The following is an 18,310-nucleotide window of genomic DNA, read 5'->3' as shown; positions in this document are numbered from 1 at the left end:
TTTATACTATTATGAGCTCAGTTTTGAAGGAAACATGCATCTTATGTCTTGGACACGAATTTAGCCACAACATATAACACAAAAATATTCATAATGGTGAACTGCTTATTCTAGTTGAGCTAAGCCTTTTTCATTTTAACCCAAGTATCTTATGATCTAGTCTCTTTGAGCACAAAATAGAAAAGAGAGAAATGGATAAGAATTTACCCTCGATGACTATTTATTGGACAAGCCAAGAATGAATACCTTTGTAAGAAAATTCTTTTCTTCCTCTTCTAACAAGCTTCTCAACCCAAGGCTCCAACAGTGAAGTCCTCTTCCTCACCACACCAAAATGGACTAGAGATGGAGAGAAATCAACCTAGAGAACTTAGATGCTAGATTTTCTCTAGGTTGGCTAAAGAAGATGAGAGGGAGGATGTCTCACCTACACATCAAAAACCCAAGAGTGGAATGTGTTAGTAGTATGCCCTTAAAACCAACTACTTATATGATAATTAATGTTAAGGACATCTTATGTAATAACTTATTAAGTTATTCATGGACAAGATCAGTTGTTTTCAACCATGATATTTGGTATATTATCATAATAGTAAAACAACTATAGTCCTAAGAATATATAATTAAGTGGATATGAGAACTATGTAATGAGATTACATCGAGGCTTATCATGGTCCCTAATCCTAAATATGTTCCTGGTCATAGGGGTATCAATTGGGCGTTGATATTCCACCAAGACCAGTACACAAAATATCTTCTCTATATGTAGACAATGACGAGGTCTCAACTCATTGAGTGTATCGACACCAAGATATGTGTATAGGTGCTTGCAGGAGAACAAGTACATTGAAGTGATCAAATACATGAGTTCTAGAATGGAAGTCTTTACACATATGTCAAACTAGAACTCAAAAATTACAATGGTGTAAACTAATCCTTATCCCTGAGACATGGGGGATGTCTTGTGGCTATGTTGATTGTCTTCGAGGGCACCATATAGTTGTGTTATAGAACACATGATTTAAAGGTGTTTGTCATGACTCTCAATAAAGTCATGTAGGCAAATGAATATACAACAAGAAATCTCTATTTTCAGTAAGGAGAGAGAATACTCCAAGAATATGATTGATCAAATCTCTGCGCAGAGTAGTGGATAAGATTTGAAAGAAGTGATAACTCCACATTTGTGCTTTTTTCCTATTCCCTATTCCTATGATTTACATTAGTTTCTTATGTGAAATTGGTTGTTTTGATGTGTTTAGTGTTATTTTTTGTAGGAAATCGTCCCTAGAGGGGAGTTGGGGCTAAAATGAGCAAAATATGTTGAAAAAGAGTAAAGAAGATAGAAATTTGGAATTAGCAACTTGCAAGTTAAGAAACTGTATGTGCACATATGTCAACTTTACGGATTAACTTATAAGTGCTCATGAAGAATCAAATAACGTGCCATATATTGTTGGAAAGCTCTGGAAGTCTAGTTTCTAGAGAATTTTACTGTTCATGATTTCGAGTTTTCTAGAGGAAGTTACATTAGTTTTCGTACGAGTGGTTCAAGTTGGGAATTATGTGACTACATTCAGGCAATCGAGTGAAAGTTGCAGGCACTTGAGCAGCAGAGAGTTGATTTTTTGCCCAGTTTCTAGCACTTGAGAGGATGGCGCGAATCCAGCGCGTAAATTTTGGCGTTTTTGGCTAGTTTTTCCTAGGATTTTTGGGAGTTTTAAGTCCTTGTATGATTGGAGAAAAGTCCAAGGGGTTTAGAAGATGTAGAGAGTTTATCAAATATTTAGAACATTTCAGATTTTGAGAGAGAGGGAGAGGGAGTTTCTCCCACACAAAAAATAGGCTTTTTTTTTTTTTTTTTTTTTCCGATTTTTTATTGTAGGAAAGTGATATAGTTTCGACAACATGTGCTGCATGTTGTAGACCTAAACATACAACAACACGCCAATGATGTGTTGTAAAGAAATTTCTAAATTTCGTTTTGACAACGTGCAATAAATACACGTTGTTAAATTCTATATACTACAACGGGCTATTTCAGCATGTTGTGAAAAGTCTACTTCCACAACGCACAACCTATGAACGTTGTTAATGACATGTTGTTATATGGTTTTTTTTTTCTTGGTGTGGGAGGCTTTGGAGGTCCCTACTTTGCGACCTAGAGAAGATGAAAATGGATCCTACCACCATCACTTGGTGGAATACTGAGGTTGGACTCAAGTTGTGCTTCAAGGGTGAGTTTCTATCTACCTTTCTCTCTTTACTTTCTTGTAAAGTAGTTTATGTAGCACATCAACCCCCTTAAACCTTAAGATCCTTTGAAAAGTTTTGTTTTTAGGCTCTAGGATTTTGTTTAAAGTCTTTCGTTGTCTATCAAATGAATTTTTGATAAACTAGATGTCTAACTGAACCTTGTTGTTTATATGAAAAACTCACTCTTTCCTTTACCAATAACACCACCGTCCCAATTGAATCACCACCAAACATCCTATCGAATGCAATACATATCACCGCCACTTAGTAAACCACAATTGACACCAGCACCTCCACCACCTCCACCACCCATACTCAATCAAAGCACCAGCATCATCAAGCTGAACAACCACAAAACTCATCTACCTAATTTTGTTGCAAGGAAAAGTATCATCATGAAACTTTGATAATGAGGCACAATAAAAATGATAGGTTGTTTATTTAGATCTTAGAGATCTTAGTGGTGTTTTTATTTATTTATTAATATCTCAATGGTGTTTAGTCAACAAAAATGGAGAGAGAGAGAGAGAGAGAGAGAGAGAGAGAGAGAGAGAGAGAACGGAGAAGGGGAGAAATGTTTAGACTATGAAAATGAGGTGGGGTGTTCTGGAAAAAAAAAAAAGGAAAAAAAAGGTGGTGTGTTTTTTGTTTTCTTTTGCTAAAAGTGGGTTGAGGTTGTTTCTTTTTCATTTTCAAATATAATTCTAGTTTTTTTTTAGATTAAAATTTTATTCCTTTTTTTTTTCTAGATGAGATATTAAAAAAAAAAAAAAAAACCTTTGATATAGCTCAAATATTGATTACATGATGCATTTTAATTAAGTTACACATTCTTTGTTTCTGTTATTCCCAATTGCACTACCAAACACATTTCCAGTATTTTTATTTTTTGAAATTGTTTTCCAATTAAGTTACCAGCATTCTTGAATCTTTTAAATACAAATTCATTTTCTCGTTTTCATTTTCTAAATACATTTTTTAAAAAATATTCTCCGAAAACATTACCATGCCCTAATATTTTTTATTTCATTTTTCAAAAAACTAGATTTTAAAATTAATTAGATATCAAATGTAAATGACCCCATAGTTTAGGGGATAGACTATAATTAATCAGAAAATACAAAAAAAATATGATGATTTTATTTACACCCCATTACTTGTTCTTTTCACCCTACATTCTCTTTACACCCCATTAAATTTTAGTGAAATTTAAAATTACTCTTTACATCCTATATTTCTTCCTAAATTGTCCTCATTAACCTCATCCCTAACTTTGTCTGTGTAAACCCTATCAGGCTAAACCGTATATCCCATCCCATAGCAAACCCTCACCTCGTCGATCGCAAACTCCGTTGCATTGCAAACACACCCCATCGCAAACCCCATTCCATTGCAAACACACCCCATCACAAACCTCATCCCATTTCAAACCCATCTGATCGTAAACCTCATCCTTATCAAGCTAAACCCGTAAGAAAGCCCATCAAGCAATCTCATCCCATTGCAAACCCCACCCCATCGCAAACCTCATCCCATCAAAAACACCCTGTATCGCCAAATCTCATCCGACCTTAAACCAAAAGGAGGCATCTTGTGCAGTACATAACCTACGAAAAGCCAAGGTTTGTGTTCAATTTTGATTTGTAAATTTATGTTTCTGAGTGATATTTCACAAATTTCATGTGTTTTAGAGTATAGAGATGTATTCATGGTTGTGATTTTGTTGAAAAAGGACGTATAGTTCGAACCTAGTCTTATGAAAATACTTGTTACTTTCAGGGGGTTACCACCAAAATCGTTGGATTATTTCAATGACAGTCCATCGAATTTGTTTCCATTTTCAATGGTAGACTATCAAATTCATTTCTGTTTTTTGGTGGGAGTCTACCGAATTCGTTTTTGTTTTTCAGTGGTAGTCTATCGAATTCGTTTGGGTACCTAAACCCTTTCGATAATAGGGTATCAAATTCGTTTCAATTTTTCAGTGATCATCTACCGAATTCGTTACTGAGTTTGTACTTAATATTTTTTTTTTTTCAGATATAAAGAGGACTTGCAGAAGTACTATGGTGGCTTCATCATCTCGACCTGATAGAGAGTGTCCCACAGCCTCAGTAAGGAGACATAGAGCGTCGAGGTTAGCCCCTCAAGAGGACCATCTCGAGTAGGTCCTATTGATCCATCTTTGCTTACGAGTTTCAAAATTCACATAGCAGCTGCAATTTGGAATAATCAGGCAAGTCGTTTTACTCTAACATAAGAAAGCACAATATTCCTCTAGTTCATGTTAATTAACCTAAATATTTTTTTGTAGTTGACTACATGAACATGAGCCTCTTAGGTGCACGTCGAAGACATCTACCCTTCGTGAGTGGAATTGCTGGGCTAAACCAAATAATGGTATATTCAAAGGGTACATTCAGAGGTCTGGTTTAGAGCAACTTATTACGTGTTCTTATTAGAATGCAAATAAGATTGTTGTATATGCCTTCGTTGAGAGGTGGCATCCTGAAACGAACACCTTTCACATGCCTTTTGGTGAGATGACCATCACATTGGACGATGTGTTATTTAGTTTAGGCATTTCTGTGTCTGGTGTAGCTATCTCTCCGCTTGAAGATGATAACGACACAAATTACGAGTTGTTAGTTAATTACTTAGGAATGACTGATGAAGAGGCTACTGAACAATTGCACAAATACAGTGATAAGTATGTGAGTTTGTCATGGTTACATGCACGATTCTCTACAAACATAGATTCAGAGAAGTGCAACATGTATTCGGCCAGAGCATATTTGCTATATCTCTTGGGTTGCACTTTATTTGTTGACAAGACTGGCACAAGAGTCCAAATTATATAACTTAGACTACTTAGGGACCTTGATAGTGTTACTGGTTATTCATGGGGGTCTGAGTGTTTAACATGGTAGTATAGGCAATTAGGCCAAACTTCGAGGTCTAAGGTGAAGTAGATTGCTAGGTATATGACTTTGTTGGAGGCATTGGTGTATGAGCACATGCATGGTGTTGTTGCTCCTGATCGTGACCTTGATTATTTAGAGGTCCAACCTCGTGCTCATTGTTGGACTCCATGACGAGACAATGGGACAAGATTGGTAGACGTGCATATGTATAGATAGCGGCTTAATGCTTTGAATGCTGATCATGTGTGTTTCTCTTACATGATCATCCAACTTTGTTGTGTTTTTTATTATATATATATTATTTTTGGTATTTTATTTTTTACATTTGTTCATGCTATATTGTGTATCATATTTCAGGTTATATGAGAACCTTATAAGTTTGAAAAAGAACACCACTCATTTCTAGTTGTTGCATTTTACTTAGGGATGCTCAGATGTTGCGATGTTGTTGAGCCCTACCATCCTGAGCAAGTCCTCATCACCAATATTAACACATTTTAACAAGAAGGGCATCCACATTTCTTGGTACCAGTATCCCTAGAATACTTGTTCGTATCATCATTTACATATGACCTTACACCAGTTGTCTCACTAGACTTGCAAGACCTATATGTACCGCTCCTCTCACAAGCAAGTATTACTCGAGGTCTCCTCTTGACCTCACCTCCAGAATCAGACCTTGTAATTACAATTATGATATTATTCATTTTGCCTTGTGCATGAGTCCATCAAATTAATGCATCTTTACCTTTAATTATCTATACATTAAACTCACGTTATTTGAAGTTAAAATTTGAAATATTAATGCCACATTAATGATACTAAAAGGGATTTCGGACAAAAAAAAAAAAGGATACTCAAAATGATTATCAAATAAGTTGTGAATTGATCACTATAGTCCATTACACATTATGTTCCAATATTGTTGCCTTTAGTAGCGACGTCACCTTGTTGTTGTTCTTTCAATAAGAGGAAGATTAAAATAGCTTTCATTACAGTGGATTTTCACCGCATCTTAACTTAACAGCCGGTCAAACACAACCGAAATAGATTCAATATTTTCCTATCGCGTTCAATATTGGTGGTACTGTACATAACTAGCAACTATCATACAATTCTAAACTTGAAAAACGCCAAAAAATAAACTCATACCTCATTCGAAGCCTCCCTAACTTCAGTCTCACTTTTCATGAATAAATACTAGATATGTTTTCATCAATATAAGTCGTATAAACCTTGTTAGGGTTGTAGGAACATAATGATTTATGAAAAAAGTTTAACTAGAGTTACAGGAATGTATGTGTGGTGTAGTGAGTAAATTTAATTTATTTAAAAATATTTTTTATTCTTAACGATAATCTATATATATAAAGCAAAAGGTAGAGAATGGTGAAACATTCAAAATACCAGAAAATACCATTGGTTAATGCAAACATTAAGAATTGAAATTATTAATTAAATAAATGAGGATAATATGGTAAATTCACACTTTTTCATATTAAAAAAAATTAAAATTAAAAGAAAAATCAGATAATGACCTATTTTTATGGAACACAACTACCCATTATCTTTATGAGTAATGCTATTTGGACACACAACATTGACACACTTAGTGACACCCGCTGATGTGTCAATGTATCATTTGCTCTTCTTTTCTCCTCGTTTTCTATTCAGTAAATGATACATTGACACATCAGCGGGTGTCAACTAAGTGTGTCAATGTTGTGTGTCCAAATAGCATTACTCTATCTTTATTTATCTATATATATAAAGCAAAAGGCAGAGAATGGTGAAACATTCAAAATACCAGAAAATGCCATTGGTTAATGCAAACATTAAGAATTGAAATTATTAATTAAATGAGGATAATATAGTAAATTCACACTTTTTCATATTTTAAAAAATTTTAAAAAAAAAATCAGATAATGGATCCTATTTTTATGGAACACAACTATCCATTATCTTTTTTAATTCTAAAATAAATTTAATTTATTTTTTAAAAAAAAAAGCCTCTTGCAGGCGCGGAAGCGCGTGCGAAGAGGCTAGTATATATAAAGCAAAAGGTAGAGAATGATGAAACATTCAAAATACAAGAAAATACCATTGGTTAATGCAAACATTAAGAATTGAAGTTATTAATTAAATGAGGATAATATGGTAAATTCATACTTTTTCATATTAAAAAAAATTAAAATTAAAAGAAAAATCAGATAATGACCTATTTTTATGGAACACAACTACTCATTATCTTTTTTAATTCTAAAATAAATGTTAATTTTTTTAAAAAAAACCTCCCACAGACGCGGAAGCGCGTGCAAAGAGTCTACTTATGTATAAAGGTAAAATATGATTCATGTTTAAAATTAGCAAATAATTGGCTGCAAATAAATTCACCCAAAAAATTGTAGTGATCTAAAATGACGATGTCACAGACACAGTCTGCGTGCGAAGTCCCAAAGCGTCCCTTTTCAATCGGAATGCCCTAATAAGAGGGATTTGAGCCCTCTCTCGATTCAGTCTCCTCTCTGCTCTCTTCTGCTTTCAGTAGCTTCCGAATCTTAAACGCTTTAAAAGCTCAGAATTCCTTCTTGGCTCTTGAGCAGTCATGGGTTCCGGTCTCTTTCTCTCCCGAGATTTATATATATGTATATATTTATTCACAGAATTATTGAATGCCGCATTATCTATATGTGTATGTGTGTGTGTATGCAGATGCTGATATGGAGGATTACGGATTCGAGTACTCGGATGAGGAGCCTGAGGAACAGGATGTTGACATTGAGAACCAATATTACAACTCTAAAGGTATTTTTAGGTTTGATTTTCGCGATATATTTCAATGGGTACTCATCCTTTCTTTTCTGATGAACGTGGGTTCTCAGCTTTTGCTTTTAGGGTTCAATAGTATTTTTATTTTTATTGTGGAACAGTTAGGGTTCAATCGTATTTATTTTCTCTTTGCCACACTGGATGAATTTTTTTTTTCTGACTTCCGGAAAAACTCAGGTTTGGTTGAGACAGATCCCGAAGGAGCACTTTCAGGATTCGACGAAGTAGTTCGCATGGAGCCTGAGAAGGCTGAGTGGTGAGTAACACCAATAAACTCTTTCTGAAAAAAGTAAATGAGTTCTGCCAACACCTTAAAATTTAGATGTTCTCTTTGTTTAATTCCTATATTCTTTTTTAGAGGGAAGGAAAAATAGAATTTAATGAGTCTGGAAAACGATTATGCTTGTAGATGTGGTCTTCGAGAAGGATAATAGAATGCCCTTGTTGTGAAATGAAGTTAGGATTCAGTGAGAAGCCAGGATTAATCTTGATTTTTTGTCTTTTTTGCTTCTAGTTTTTCTTTCTATTTTTCTTTCACAGCTGAAAGCATGGGGAAACAGGGAGGGCTTTATTCTTAACTTGAGAAAAAATACATCTTCATTTAAATTGTGAAAGAAGTATGATGGGGGAACACATGACAACTACCAGACTTCATTTAAAAGATGTATAGTTTATGGTGTATATGTGCATTAGAAGCTTTATGCTTATATTTTTCCCTTTTCATGAGCCTTGAATGGAACTACCAAACTTGTGCAGATTGTTTTCCTTCTGAATTCATTTGTTGGAGGTATTCCTTAATAATTAAATTTGTCACCAGGGGATTAAATTTTGTACCCTAAACACTTGTGTAGTTTGTTAACTCTCCTTCCTCAATTTAGTTTTTATTTTTTTAAAGTTGTGCAAGTTTGTAGTGAATAATGGGGAAAGGGTGAGATTTTGAGAGGTTTCGTTGCTGGGAGAAGGGTCACTGTAGATGCTGTTCCCCAGGTTACATGCACCTTCTAGAAAACATTACCGAGTGTATTTCAAGGTGCGCGGATGCTATTTATTTTCCTTAGAAATTGGGATTTTGTCTTAAGCAGGAATCTTAGTGATTTGAAGGTGGAAGATGCTTCACTGTTAGGAAGCGTGGAATGGGCTCATTTGTTCCTTCAAAACCCAATGTTTGGAGTTGGAAGTTAGATGGGTCAGGGTGTTTTACATTCAAATCTTATAGTAGTTTCTTTTGCAACAGAAAGGCTTCGTTTCATATTTCATGTTGTTTGGCATTAGCTATCTGTTGGGTAATTGGGTTAGAGTGTAATAGGATAATTGTTTTTAGCATTAGAAAGGCGTTGATGTGGAAGATCCTTGGGATCAAGTTAGATTTGGTCAGCATTGTGGGAATTGGTTTGTGCAGATTTTAGGGGGATTCCTTGTATGTTTTTCTGTTAGATTTCATAGCTGTAGTGACAATATGTTTTCTTGTAGTATGTTTTTAGTTCAGTTTTTATTTTATTTTTTATATTGTGCATTCTGTTTTCAGATTACAGTGTTTTGGGCTTATTGTTTTTTATCATAAGTCGTCCATGGATGTCCCATGAACGTTTCTATACATAGTTTTTGCTTTTAATAAAGTTTTCTTCTAAAAAGTTAAATAAATATGTTACAGGGGATTTAAAGCTTTGAAGCAAACTGTGAAGCTCTATTATCGTCTGGGGAGGTATAAAGAAATGATGGATGCATACAGGGTGATGTTGACATACATCAAATCAGCAGTAACACGAAATTACAGTGAAAAATGTATAAACAATATTATGGATTTTGTTTCTGGTTCAGCTAGTCAGAACTTTGGTCTCCTTCAAGAGTTCTATCAGACCACTTTAAAGGCCCTTGAAGAGGCAAAGAATGAGGTCAGAATATAACCATAGTTTTAGCATAAGTTTTTTATTTCTAATATGAATGCAATCTGACCTCTTGTTGTGCAGAGACTTTGGTTCAAGACAAATCTTAAGCTGTGCAAAATTTGGTTTGATATGGGGGAATATGGGCGAATGAATAAGGTAATCTGTCTATTTGGATGATACCTTTCAGCAAAATATTATGCTAATTGTAATCTTAAAAGGCTGAGCATAATCTGTATTGAACTATTAGATTCTGAAAGAACTCCATAAATCTTGTCAAAAAGAAGATGGTACAGATGACCAAAAGAAAGGAAGTCAACTTCTGGAGGTTTATGCAATTGAGATTCAGATGTACACGGAGACTAAAAATAACAAAAAGCTCAAGGTAATAATCTTCAATCTTTGTTGTAGACTACCTCTCTTTCTCTCTCTGATTTCTCTCTTCTCTGTCTGTGTGATATGCATTTTCTGCCAGACTCTGAGATGTAGGGTTTGGTTTAATTAAAGCACAAAGATATAATGCTAAATAGATTATTAGTACCAGTATTTCAGTGGGTCAACTCTGGTTTGCTTAACTTTTTTATTTGTTAAATTGAGAGAACAAGAGTTCGAAGTGGGGGAAATTGGTGTGATCCTTTTCTCTCTGATCTATCTATTCTCAAATTGAATAGAACATGTAAGTGTTATGAGCATGGTAACAGATAGACATTGAACTTATTGTATGTATTGTAGCAAAAGACGGTTTAAAATTTGTTCATGTGGAATTTTTAAGAGTGGAGCTAGTGCCTCCTACCCCCCCGGCCATTTCTATATCCTCGCCGACCCTATTTTAATATATATAAATTTACTTGTCTCACCCTATTATACCCAAACTGCCCTTGCTCCTTCCTTCTCTCAGTCACCTTCACCCTCCCCATCCGTTGCCCCCACACTTAACCCTACCCCTAAAATGCATGCATGTATATACTTATGACCCTTTTATAAGAGAAGAAAGCAAAAGGCAAAAATGGTCTTCCATGAATAAGTTAAATCGAAATTGAAGGAAACAAGTGTTGCCCAATTCTTCAATTGATCTTCTAAATCATACCGGATCAATGAAAAGCATATGAGTTGGAAAATTTCTAGGAAGATGAGATCCACATTAGTTCTGGGGTTCAGTTAAAAAAAATTATGCATCTCAGATCCCTTTTGGTTGAGTTGCACTAACTTCTGCATTTCACAATCTCAATATTTTTTATCAATATGCACACAAGCGGTCATTTCTTGTCTATGCATTTCCACTGTACAAGCAGCTTCAACATTAGATTATGCCTACACGATAAGTTTTAGACTAGAGAAATATTCTTGGCGAAGTTGGTAAGAAATTCAGTGGAGTGGTCAGAAGATCATCCGTATGTTTAATTGGTTCATGTTGTAAATAGCTCAGGCGGTGTTTCTGATGCCCCATGATCAGGGTTGGTTAAAGGATTTTAAATGTAAAATACAGTTGAAATGAAAGTTTAATTGAAAAGTGGTCCATGTAGATTTCAAATCAAGTTATTAGGAGGATTGGGTTTGTGAGCAGTTGAGTTATGTGAAAAACAAATGCTGGGGATACTATTATGAAGCAATGGAGTAATTTCTAAATTTCGGAAAAAAAGTATAACACCTCAGTTGTTTTACAACATAAGTAAATGGTCATTTTTAAGTGCTTGTTTTGGTTGATTGTTTCAATCAAAGTGGATCTTCAGGCATAAATAAAGATGAAGAACAAGAATCATGAAATACGTATTGTTTTAAATATATAACTAAATAATGTGTATATATATTTGTTGGTTGGCGTATATGTTACATTAGTTGGAACAGTCAGGCCCGTGGTTTGCTCCCATGCGGTCTGAGGTTCGAAACCCCCAAAGGTACCTACCTAGCTATTTGCTAGTATTTCCTATCTCCCAAAGATTGTAGGGTTCGGCGGGAGGCCCCAGTTTCAAAGCCGTGCCCACTTTGAGGATTGGTGGATTTCTGCGTATGAAAAAGAAATATAATAGATTTTTTCTAATTATATATAAGTTTGTTAGGTTCCTCAGGTTGGAGTCAATCTGTCTGAGTTTCCTAAAGTTCATGTTGGGTTTGGTGGGTTGGGCTCCTACACTAAATGCCAGCAACCATAGAGCATCCATCAATATATTAAACAGAACTTTATATAGTCAAATGTATGCATGCACAATTTTGAAATATTGTGTTGTTTGCCTCATGTTAATTAGTCAATATTATTAATAATTAGGATAATAAAAGTTCCTCAAGATTGTATAACAACATATGCAAAATGCTTAAGTGGATAATGCCTTGCCCTTGTTTCAATATCCCAAGGGGACGATTTGTAGCCCTTTGAAATATAAACGGAAGAATGCCTCACCCGAATGAATTCTGGGGGAACAATATAATTTTTGTAGCCAGTGTGTCATATTTCGTAAAAGGCTAAACACCTCCTTACCATTGTCGTTGTAGTGATAATTCATCAAGGAATATACTTTTTGTCATTTTGTGTTTCTGTTTGCTGTTGTGATTTAGCAGCATCTGACTGTGGATTGAATGCAGCAATTATACCAAAAAGCTCTTGCAATCAAGTCAGCAATACCTCATCCTAGGATCATGGGAATAATTCGTGAGTGTGGGGGGAAGATGCATATGGCAGAGCGTCAGTGGGCAGATGCAGCCACAGATTTTTTTGAAGCCTTTAAGAACTACGATGAAGCTGGGAACCAGAGGCGTATACAATGCTTGAAGTATGCTCTCTGGTGCCATGCGCTTTTTTTTTTCCATTTGGACTTATTAATAGGCGCTCATCCTCTCTCTCTCTCTCTCTCTCTCTCTCTCTCTCTCACTGCTGATAGTTTTCAAAAGTAGAGGTCAGTCTACAAATCATTATGTGCTATCACCTACCTATGAGGGGTATGAAACTTAGATGGTAATGTTTACTAATGATGATGGAGTCAACCTCACAGTTCTACCATGGATGAAGGCTGAAGTCATACTACATATAAAGTGCACCATCTAACATATGAAATTAATGGAGACAATTGCATGACCATTTGGATAATAACTACCTATAATTGGAATTTAAGATGATGAATTTTTATTTTACCAAGGTTATGGTAGAATTTGTCGACAAATAACCATTTTTATAGTATAAGTTTTACTAGAAACTTTGAATGGCTGTTAATTTTAAATTTGTAGTGATATGATTTGAAGACTTAGACAACATGATGGCAATTCCTTTGGTTAAACTCATCGTGTTTGTGTGTTTCTTAATTACATGACACAAATTCCTTTGTTGATATAAGGCGATTGTCTTTGAGTTGATTTAAACTGGGATACACAATAGATATATGGCGATTGTCTTTGTGTTCCCCAGGTTTTACTAATCTCTCTATGTTCAATGTGCGTTGCTTGACAGGTATCTAGTTCTGGCTAATATGCTGATGGAGTCGGAGGTTAATCCATTTGATGGTCAAGAAGCAAAGCCGTAAGTTTTGAAAATATTTCTTTTTTTTTGTGTTTTCAAGTTCTTGCATCTCCTTCTGTTCTTATGATTTCGGTTCCACAGGTATAAAAACGATCCTGAGATCTTGGCAATGACAAATCTGATAGCAGCATATCAACGAAATGAGATACTGGAGTTTGAGAAAATTCTTAAGGTGTTATTCTTCTCTAACATGACATTATGCAAGTTAAACTTACCTGTGTTTGTGTGTTTTGTTCATTTTTTTTCTTCTCTTTCTTTCTTTATTATTTCCCTTAGTTGAATTGGCATTTGTACTTTTTTCAGAGTAACAGGAGGACAATTATGGATGATCTGTTCATCCGAAACTATATTGAAGATCTGTTGAAGAATGTTAGGACACAAGTGCTGCTTAAACTTATCAAGCCGTACACTAGAATTCGGATTCCCTTCATATCAAAGGTGGGCCATACGTTCTATCTTTTTGTATTTGTTGCTCATTGATTTGTTGTGCTTGTTTAATCATTAACTCTTGAGAAACACTGGATGGGTTTTATCTTTTAGTTCAAATACTTATTTTTTTTCAATATGACCATCGCTGCTGCCGTTATGCGCTTGGTCATATCACCTGTAAACTTACTGAACTTTATTGACATTCAGGAACTTAATGTGCCTGAGAAAGATGTTGAGCAACTCTTGGTTTCGCTTATATTGGATAACCGAATCGATGGACATATAGATCAGGTGAACCGGCTCTTAGAGCGTGGTGACAGGTCTGTTTACTTGACTTGTACTTTTTACTTTTAATCCATGCATACTGGTTCACGGTAGAAGTCATTGTTTGATAGCCATTGATTCATTCGCAAACAATGTGCAGGTCAAAGGGAATGAAGAAATATGCTGCTATAGATAAATGGAACACACAGCTAAAGTCTCTTTACCAAACTATCAGTAACCGAGTATATTGAGAATCGCATTTATCGTTTACGATCTGGATGGTGCCCAGCTTTCTGTTATTATGTCATGAGTTAGTTGAGCTCCAACTTTTACTCCTTTTGAGAACAAATGCTGGATGAGATGTGAATAGACGTGATTTCTGAGCTTTATAAGCTGGTTTTTATTGAGTAGTATATTATTAAGTATGACCATTTTGTAAGATTCAATTGTGTCGAACTGTTTCTAGGCAGGAAGGAGAAGGTATGTGTTTAATGGTGCTATTATGTCTCTCTTGGATCAGCAATATAGCTTCGGTTTTTATGCTAACCACTTGTCATTTTCTAATTGGTTCTTAGAAAATTTAACACACTAGGAACCAATTAGAAAATAACAAGTAGCTAATTTGGGTTTGTTTCTCTAAATAGGCTTTATAACAGTTTGTTTGGATGAGGGAAATAAACTTAGGCCCCGTTTGGGAGTGCTTCTGGAACAGTTAAAAGCGCTTTCTAACAATCAAAAGCGCTTCTGACAGAGTTTGACAGAAAAGTTTAGAAGTGCTTTTAGGCCATAGAGGCGCTTTTTGGACAAGCACATGCCATGTGCTTTTTTAGGAAGCACTTCCAAGTCCTTTTCCAAGAAGTATTTCAATTTCTTATGAAAATTTCAACATCTTTATAATAAAAGAGCTTTTAGTAGAAGCATTTATAAGTAGAAGTGCTTCCTAAAGATGACTATTTAGGGCTTGTTTGGGAGTGCTTTTGAAATTGCTAAAGCACTCCCAAGTCCTTTTAAGAAGCACTTGGGAAATGCATCTTCATAGAAGTGCTGCCAAGTAAATACACGGGAAGCACTTGGCTCTCTTTAATGAAAATTTCAAAACACTGAAAATATCCCTATTTAATTTTCTAAAATGCCAAAATACTCATATCTGTTGTCGCTCGCTTCGCATCAGACTCCATTGTGTTATTTCTCTCTCTCTTGGCCTCATGATTTCTTTCCGGGTAGAAGACCTGACTATCAATTGAAGGCCATGGCCATCCTTGCCCCTCCTGCAGATCGTATTCTAATAATTAAAAACCATTTGGGTATTCTTTGTTTTTGGATTTCCTTACCTGAGTTCTCTAATTGGATACGTTCTCCTCTGATTTTTGTTTAAAATTTTTTAAATTTGGATGAAACTGGATCTTCTTTGCCTTGAAGTCCTTTTCATGGTTTTGAATTTTTTATTTAGTGTGTAGGAATTGAAGTCTTTTTCATGGTTTTGATTTTTTTTTTTCTTTTTTGAAATTTGTATGCCTGAACTTGTCAATTTCTTTTTGTTTTGTTTCATGAGTAAAATTTGCAGTGGGCTTGATTGAATTAATAGTTTCATACGTTAATTTGGGTCAATCTGTATTGATTTGTTCGTCTGCATACTATCTGGAATCAATGCAGCCAAAATGGTGTTCATAACAAGCTGGAAAGCTGGAAACGTATTGTTTTTAAAATAAATTTTCAGTTTTGGGTTAAGAAATTGTAGTGCCATTGTTTTATACTGCTTTCTGAAAACTGTATATGGAAATATTTTTGGAAACTAGAGCCTAAGAAATGCTTTGTAAGTGGGGTATGTGTTCTCAAACCAATTCTTTAGGAAGAAGGAGATTTGCTATACTAGTTGTCATTATATTCTCAAACCAAGCGTTTGAAAATTCTTGACCCAACCAAGAAGATAAAACAATGGAATTGGTTTGATAGTGGAATTGAACAAAGCATTCTCAAATTGCATGTTCAAACATTCAATTATTTATCTGATATGTGATTCTAAGGTTAGTTGTAGCATTATGGTAATCAAAATAGGTCTACTGATTTTAACAATGCTGCAAATCCCAGCCCTGTGACCCCATTGTTAACTGATTTCATAGATCCATCTCTATGTTATCTCCTTAATTAACTACTAAGGATTTGGTCTTTTGCAGGGATCCATCTCTATATAATTTTTATTTCCTATGTTTATTATAATATTTTGGGATTCTTTAAATTGTTTTAAAGTACTTTTAAAAGCTCTTTTACTGTGTCAACCAAACACTCAATTAGATAGAATTTGATTGTAAGTAGAAGTGCTTCCTAAACAGTCAGTGACCACGCCTACCACTATGAATTTGATTTTTGGGTTGGGTTTGATTATTCAATCCATTTCAGCACCCATTCATGGCCCCAATAATCAAGGGGGCTAATGTTGAGGCCCAAAAAATTCAAGGCTGGGCCCAAATATATTCCCGACCCAGTACGATACCTTATTGAGAAGAAATCCGATTCTGGTACGCGAGAGTTCGTCGTACGCACTCGCATGAGTTATGGTCCACATGCCATGCTAAGCAAACACATAACTTGTCATGCTAAAAAGTCGTAACAAGCCCATAAAATGTACCGACTTTATAAACTCATGCTTATTATCCCATTAAGCGTCATTTTGGCGCGACTATAGCCCCTTACAATGCGATAAAACTCGAGCATGAGCATGCCAAACAACATGCAATGCCAAGCGGAAAAGCTGTATTTTGCACCTAGCCATGCTATAAGCTTAAGTGGGCCCAAGCCACGCAAATGCCCGGGGCTTGCTGAGTGGGTTGTGGTATGGATGGTTACGAGCATTCACGATGCCTATTGATAAGCCAAGAAGTGGAAGTTTTGGGCTGCTTGGGAGCCCCAAAACTCGAGCCCACTTTTTGAGCCCAAATATGTAAGCATGAAAGAGAGAAAAAGGTAGCCCATTTCCTTAGAAAATTGGCCCATCACCTTAGTAAAAATAGTCCATCACTTTAGAAAGTTGGCCCATTCCCTTAGTAAACTAGCCCATCACCTTAGGGAATGGTCAAAGTGACTTAGAAAATATCTGAAAGTCTCCAGTACATGGCCAGAGACAAAACCACGATAGACCACCTAAAGAACCAAAAGGTATTTGTGTGTGTAGGCTACTAGGAGTCTCCAGCACATGGCCAAAAACAAACCACGATAGACCACCTGAAAAACCAAAGGATCCTTGCGTGTGCAGGCTGCTGGGAGCAAAACACCCTTCAGACCAACACCATTACCCCATTTCTTTCCCCCCACCAGCTCTTGCCATAAAATAAGGGAGGAAAAAAAGGAGAGAGTGTTGCCAAAGATAAGAGAATGGCATAGAAGCAGTTGGGGGAAGACTCTAGAGCTCCCAAAAATCTTGTCTCAGTGTGTTTGGATTATAGGGATTTCACAAAATATGGATGAATCAAAGGAAGAGAAGGGAAATAAAGGAGAGGACTTGGCAGATTTAGGAAGACCCAGCTAGGGTTTCTTGGGAAGAAGGAGCTTCCAGCGCTTATAAAAAGGGGCATCTCTTACCTATCATCACACCCACATCCAGAGAGAGAAAGCATCCCCTCTCATTACTGGAATTCTTCAATTTCGAGCCATATTCTTCCATTTCTTCCCATTTTCTCTTCTGGCAAAGCATGCAAGAGCTTGACGAAGCTTTCGTCAAGCTGCCTGAAATTTGCTAAAACCACCCATCATCTCACAACCACATCCAGAGAGAGCAAGCATCACATTTTATCCTTGAAATCCTTCAATTTCAAGCCATATTCCTCCATCTCTTCCCATTTTCTCTTATGGCAAGCCATTCCAGAGTCTGACGAAGCTTTCGTCAAGCTACCGGAAAATTGCTCAAACCACCCACTTCTCCTCCCTCATCTCTGACTCTCTCCCCTCAACAAATTCTCACGAAATTCCTTCTCCCCTTACTTTGAACCCCTGTTTCTCATAGGAAATCCAAGCTCTCTCTCTCTCTTTGATGCTAAACTCATGAATGCTTAGCTTTCATGCCACAAGCTTCTCAAGCCAAGCCATATATTTATCTGTAAGCAACTGTTGGTTTTGTTGGTGAAGAAGACCAAGGTGTTTCCTAAGGCTCCACAACCCTTTTGAAGCATCCTTGGGGTCTGATTCTTGAACTCAGACACAAGGGCAAGTCCATCCATTTGCTCTTT

At 35.9% G+C, this 18,310-nt stretch overlaps 1 protein-coding gene across 1 annotated transcript; it reads left to right on the top strand.

The window, feature by feature from the left end:
- The first annotated feature begins 7,575 nt into the window (after positions 1-7,575).
- On the top strand, positions 7,576-14,588 carry FUS12 (proteasome family protein). Its single transcript, XM_021957197.2, has 12 exons — positions 7,576-7,795; positions 7,893-7,985; positions 8,187-8,265; positions 9,661-9,901; positions 9,977-10,051; positions 10,143-10,277; positions 12,470-12,657; positions 13,329-13,397; positions 13,479-13,569; positions 13,701-13,835; positions 14,034-14,146; positions 14,251-14,588. Exons 1-12 carry the CDS (start codon positions 7,786-7,788, stop codon positions 14,339-14,341), a joined length of 1,320 nt encoding a protein of 439 aa, XP_021812889.1. The 5' UTR covers positions 7,576-7,785; the 3' UTR covers positions 14,342-14,588.
- Positions 14,589-18,310: the final 3,722 nt, after the last annotated feature.

The sequence above is a fragment of the Prunus avium genome, chromosome 6 (assembly GCF_965620075.1).
Source record: "Prunus avium chromosome 6, drPruAviu1.hap1.1, whole genome shotgun sequence".
Lineage (NCBI taxonomy): Eukaryota > Viridiplantae > Streptophyta > Magnoliopsida > Rosales > Rosaceae > Prunus > Prunus avium.
Note: the sequence above shows the minus strand (reverse complement) of the source record. Positions and strands in the feature narration are given on the sequence as shown.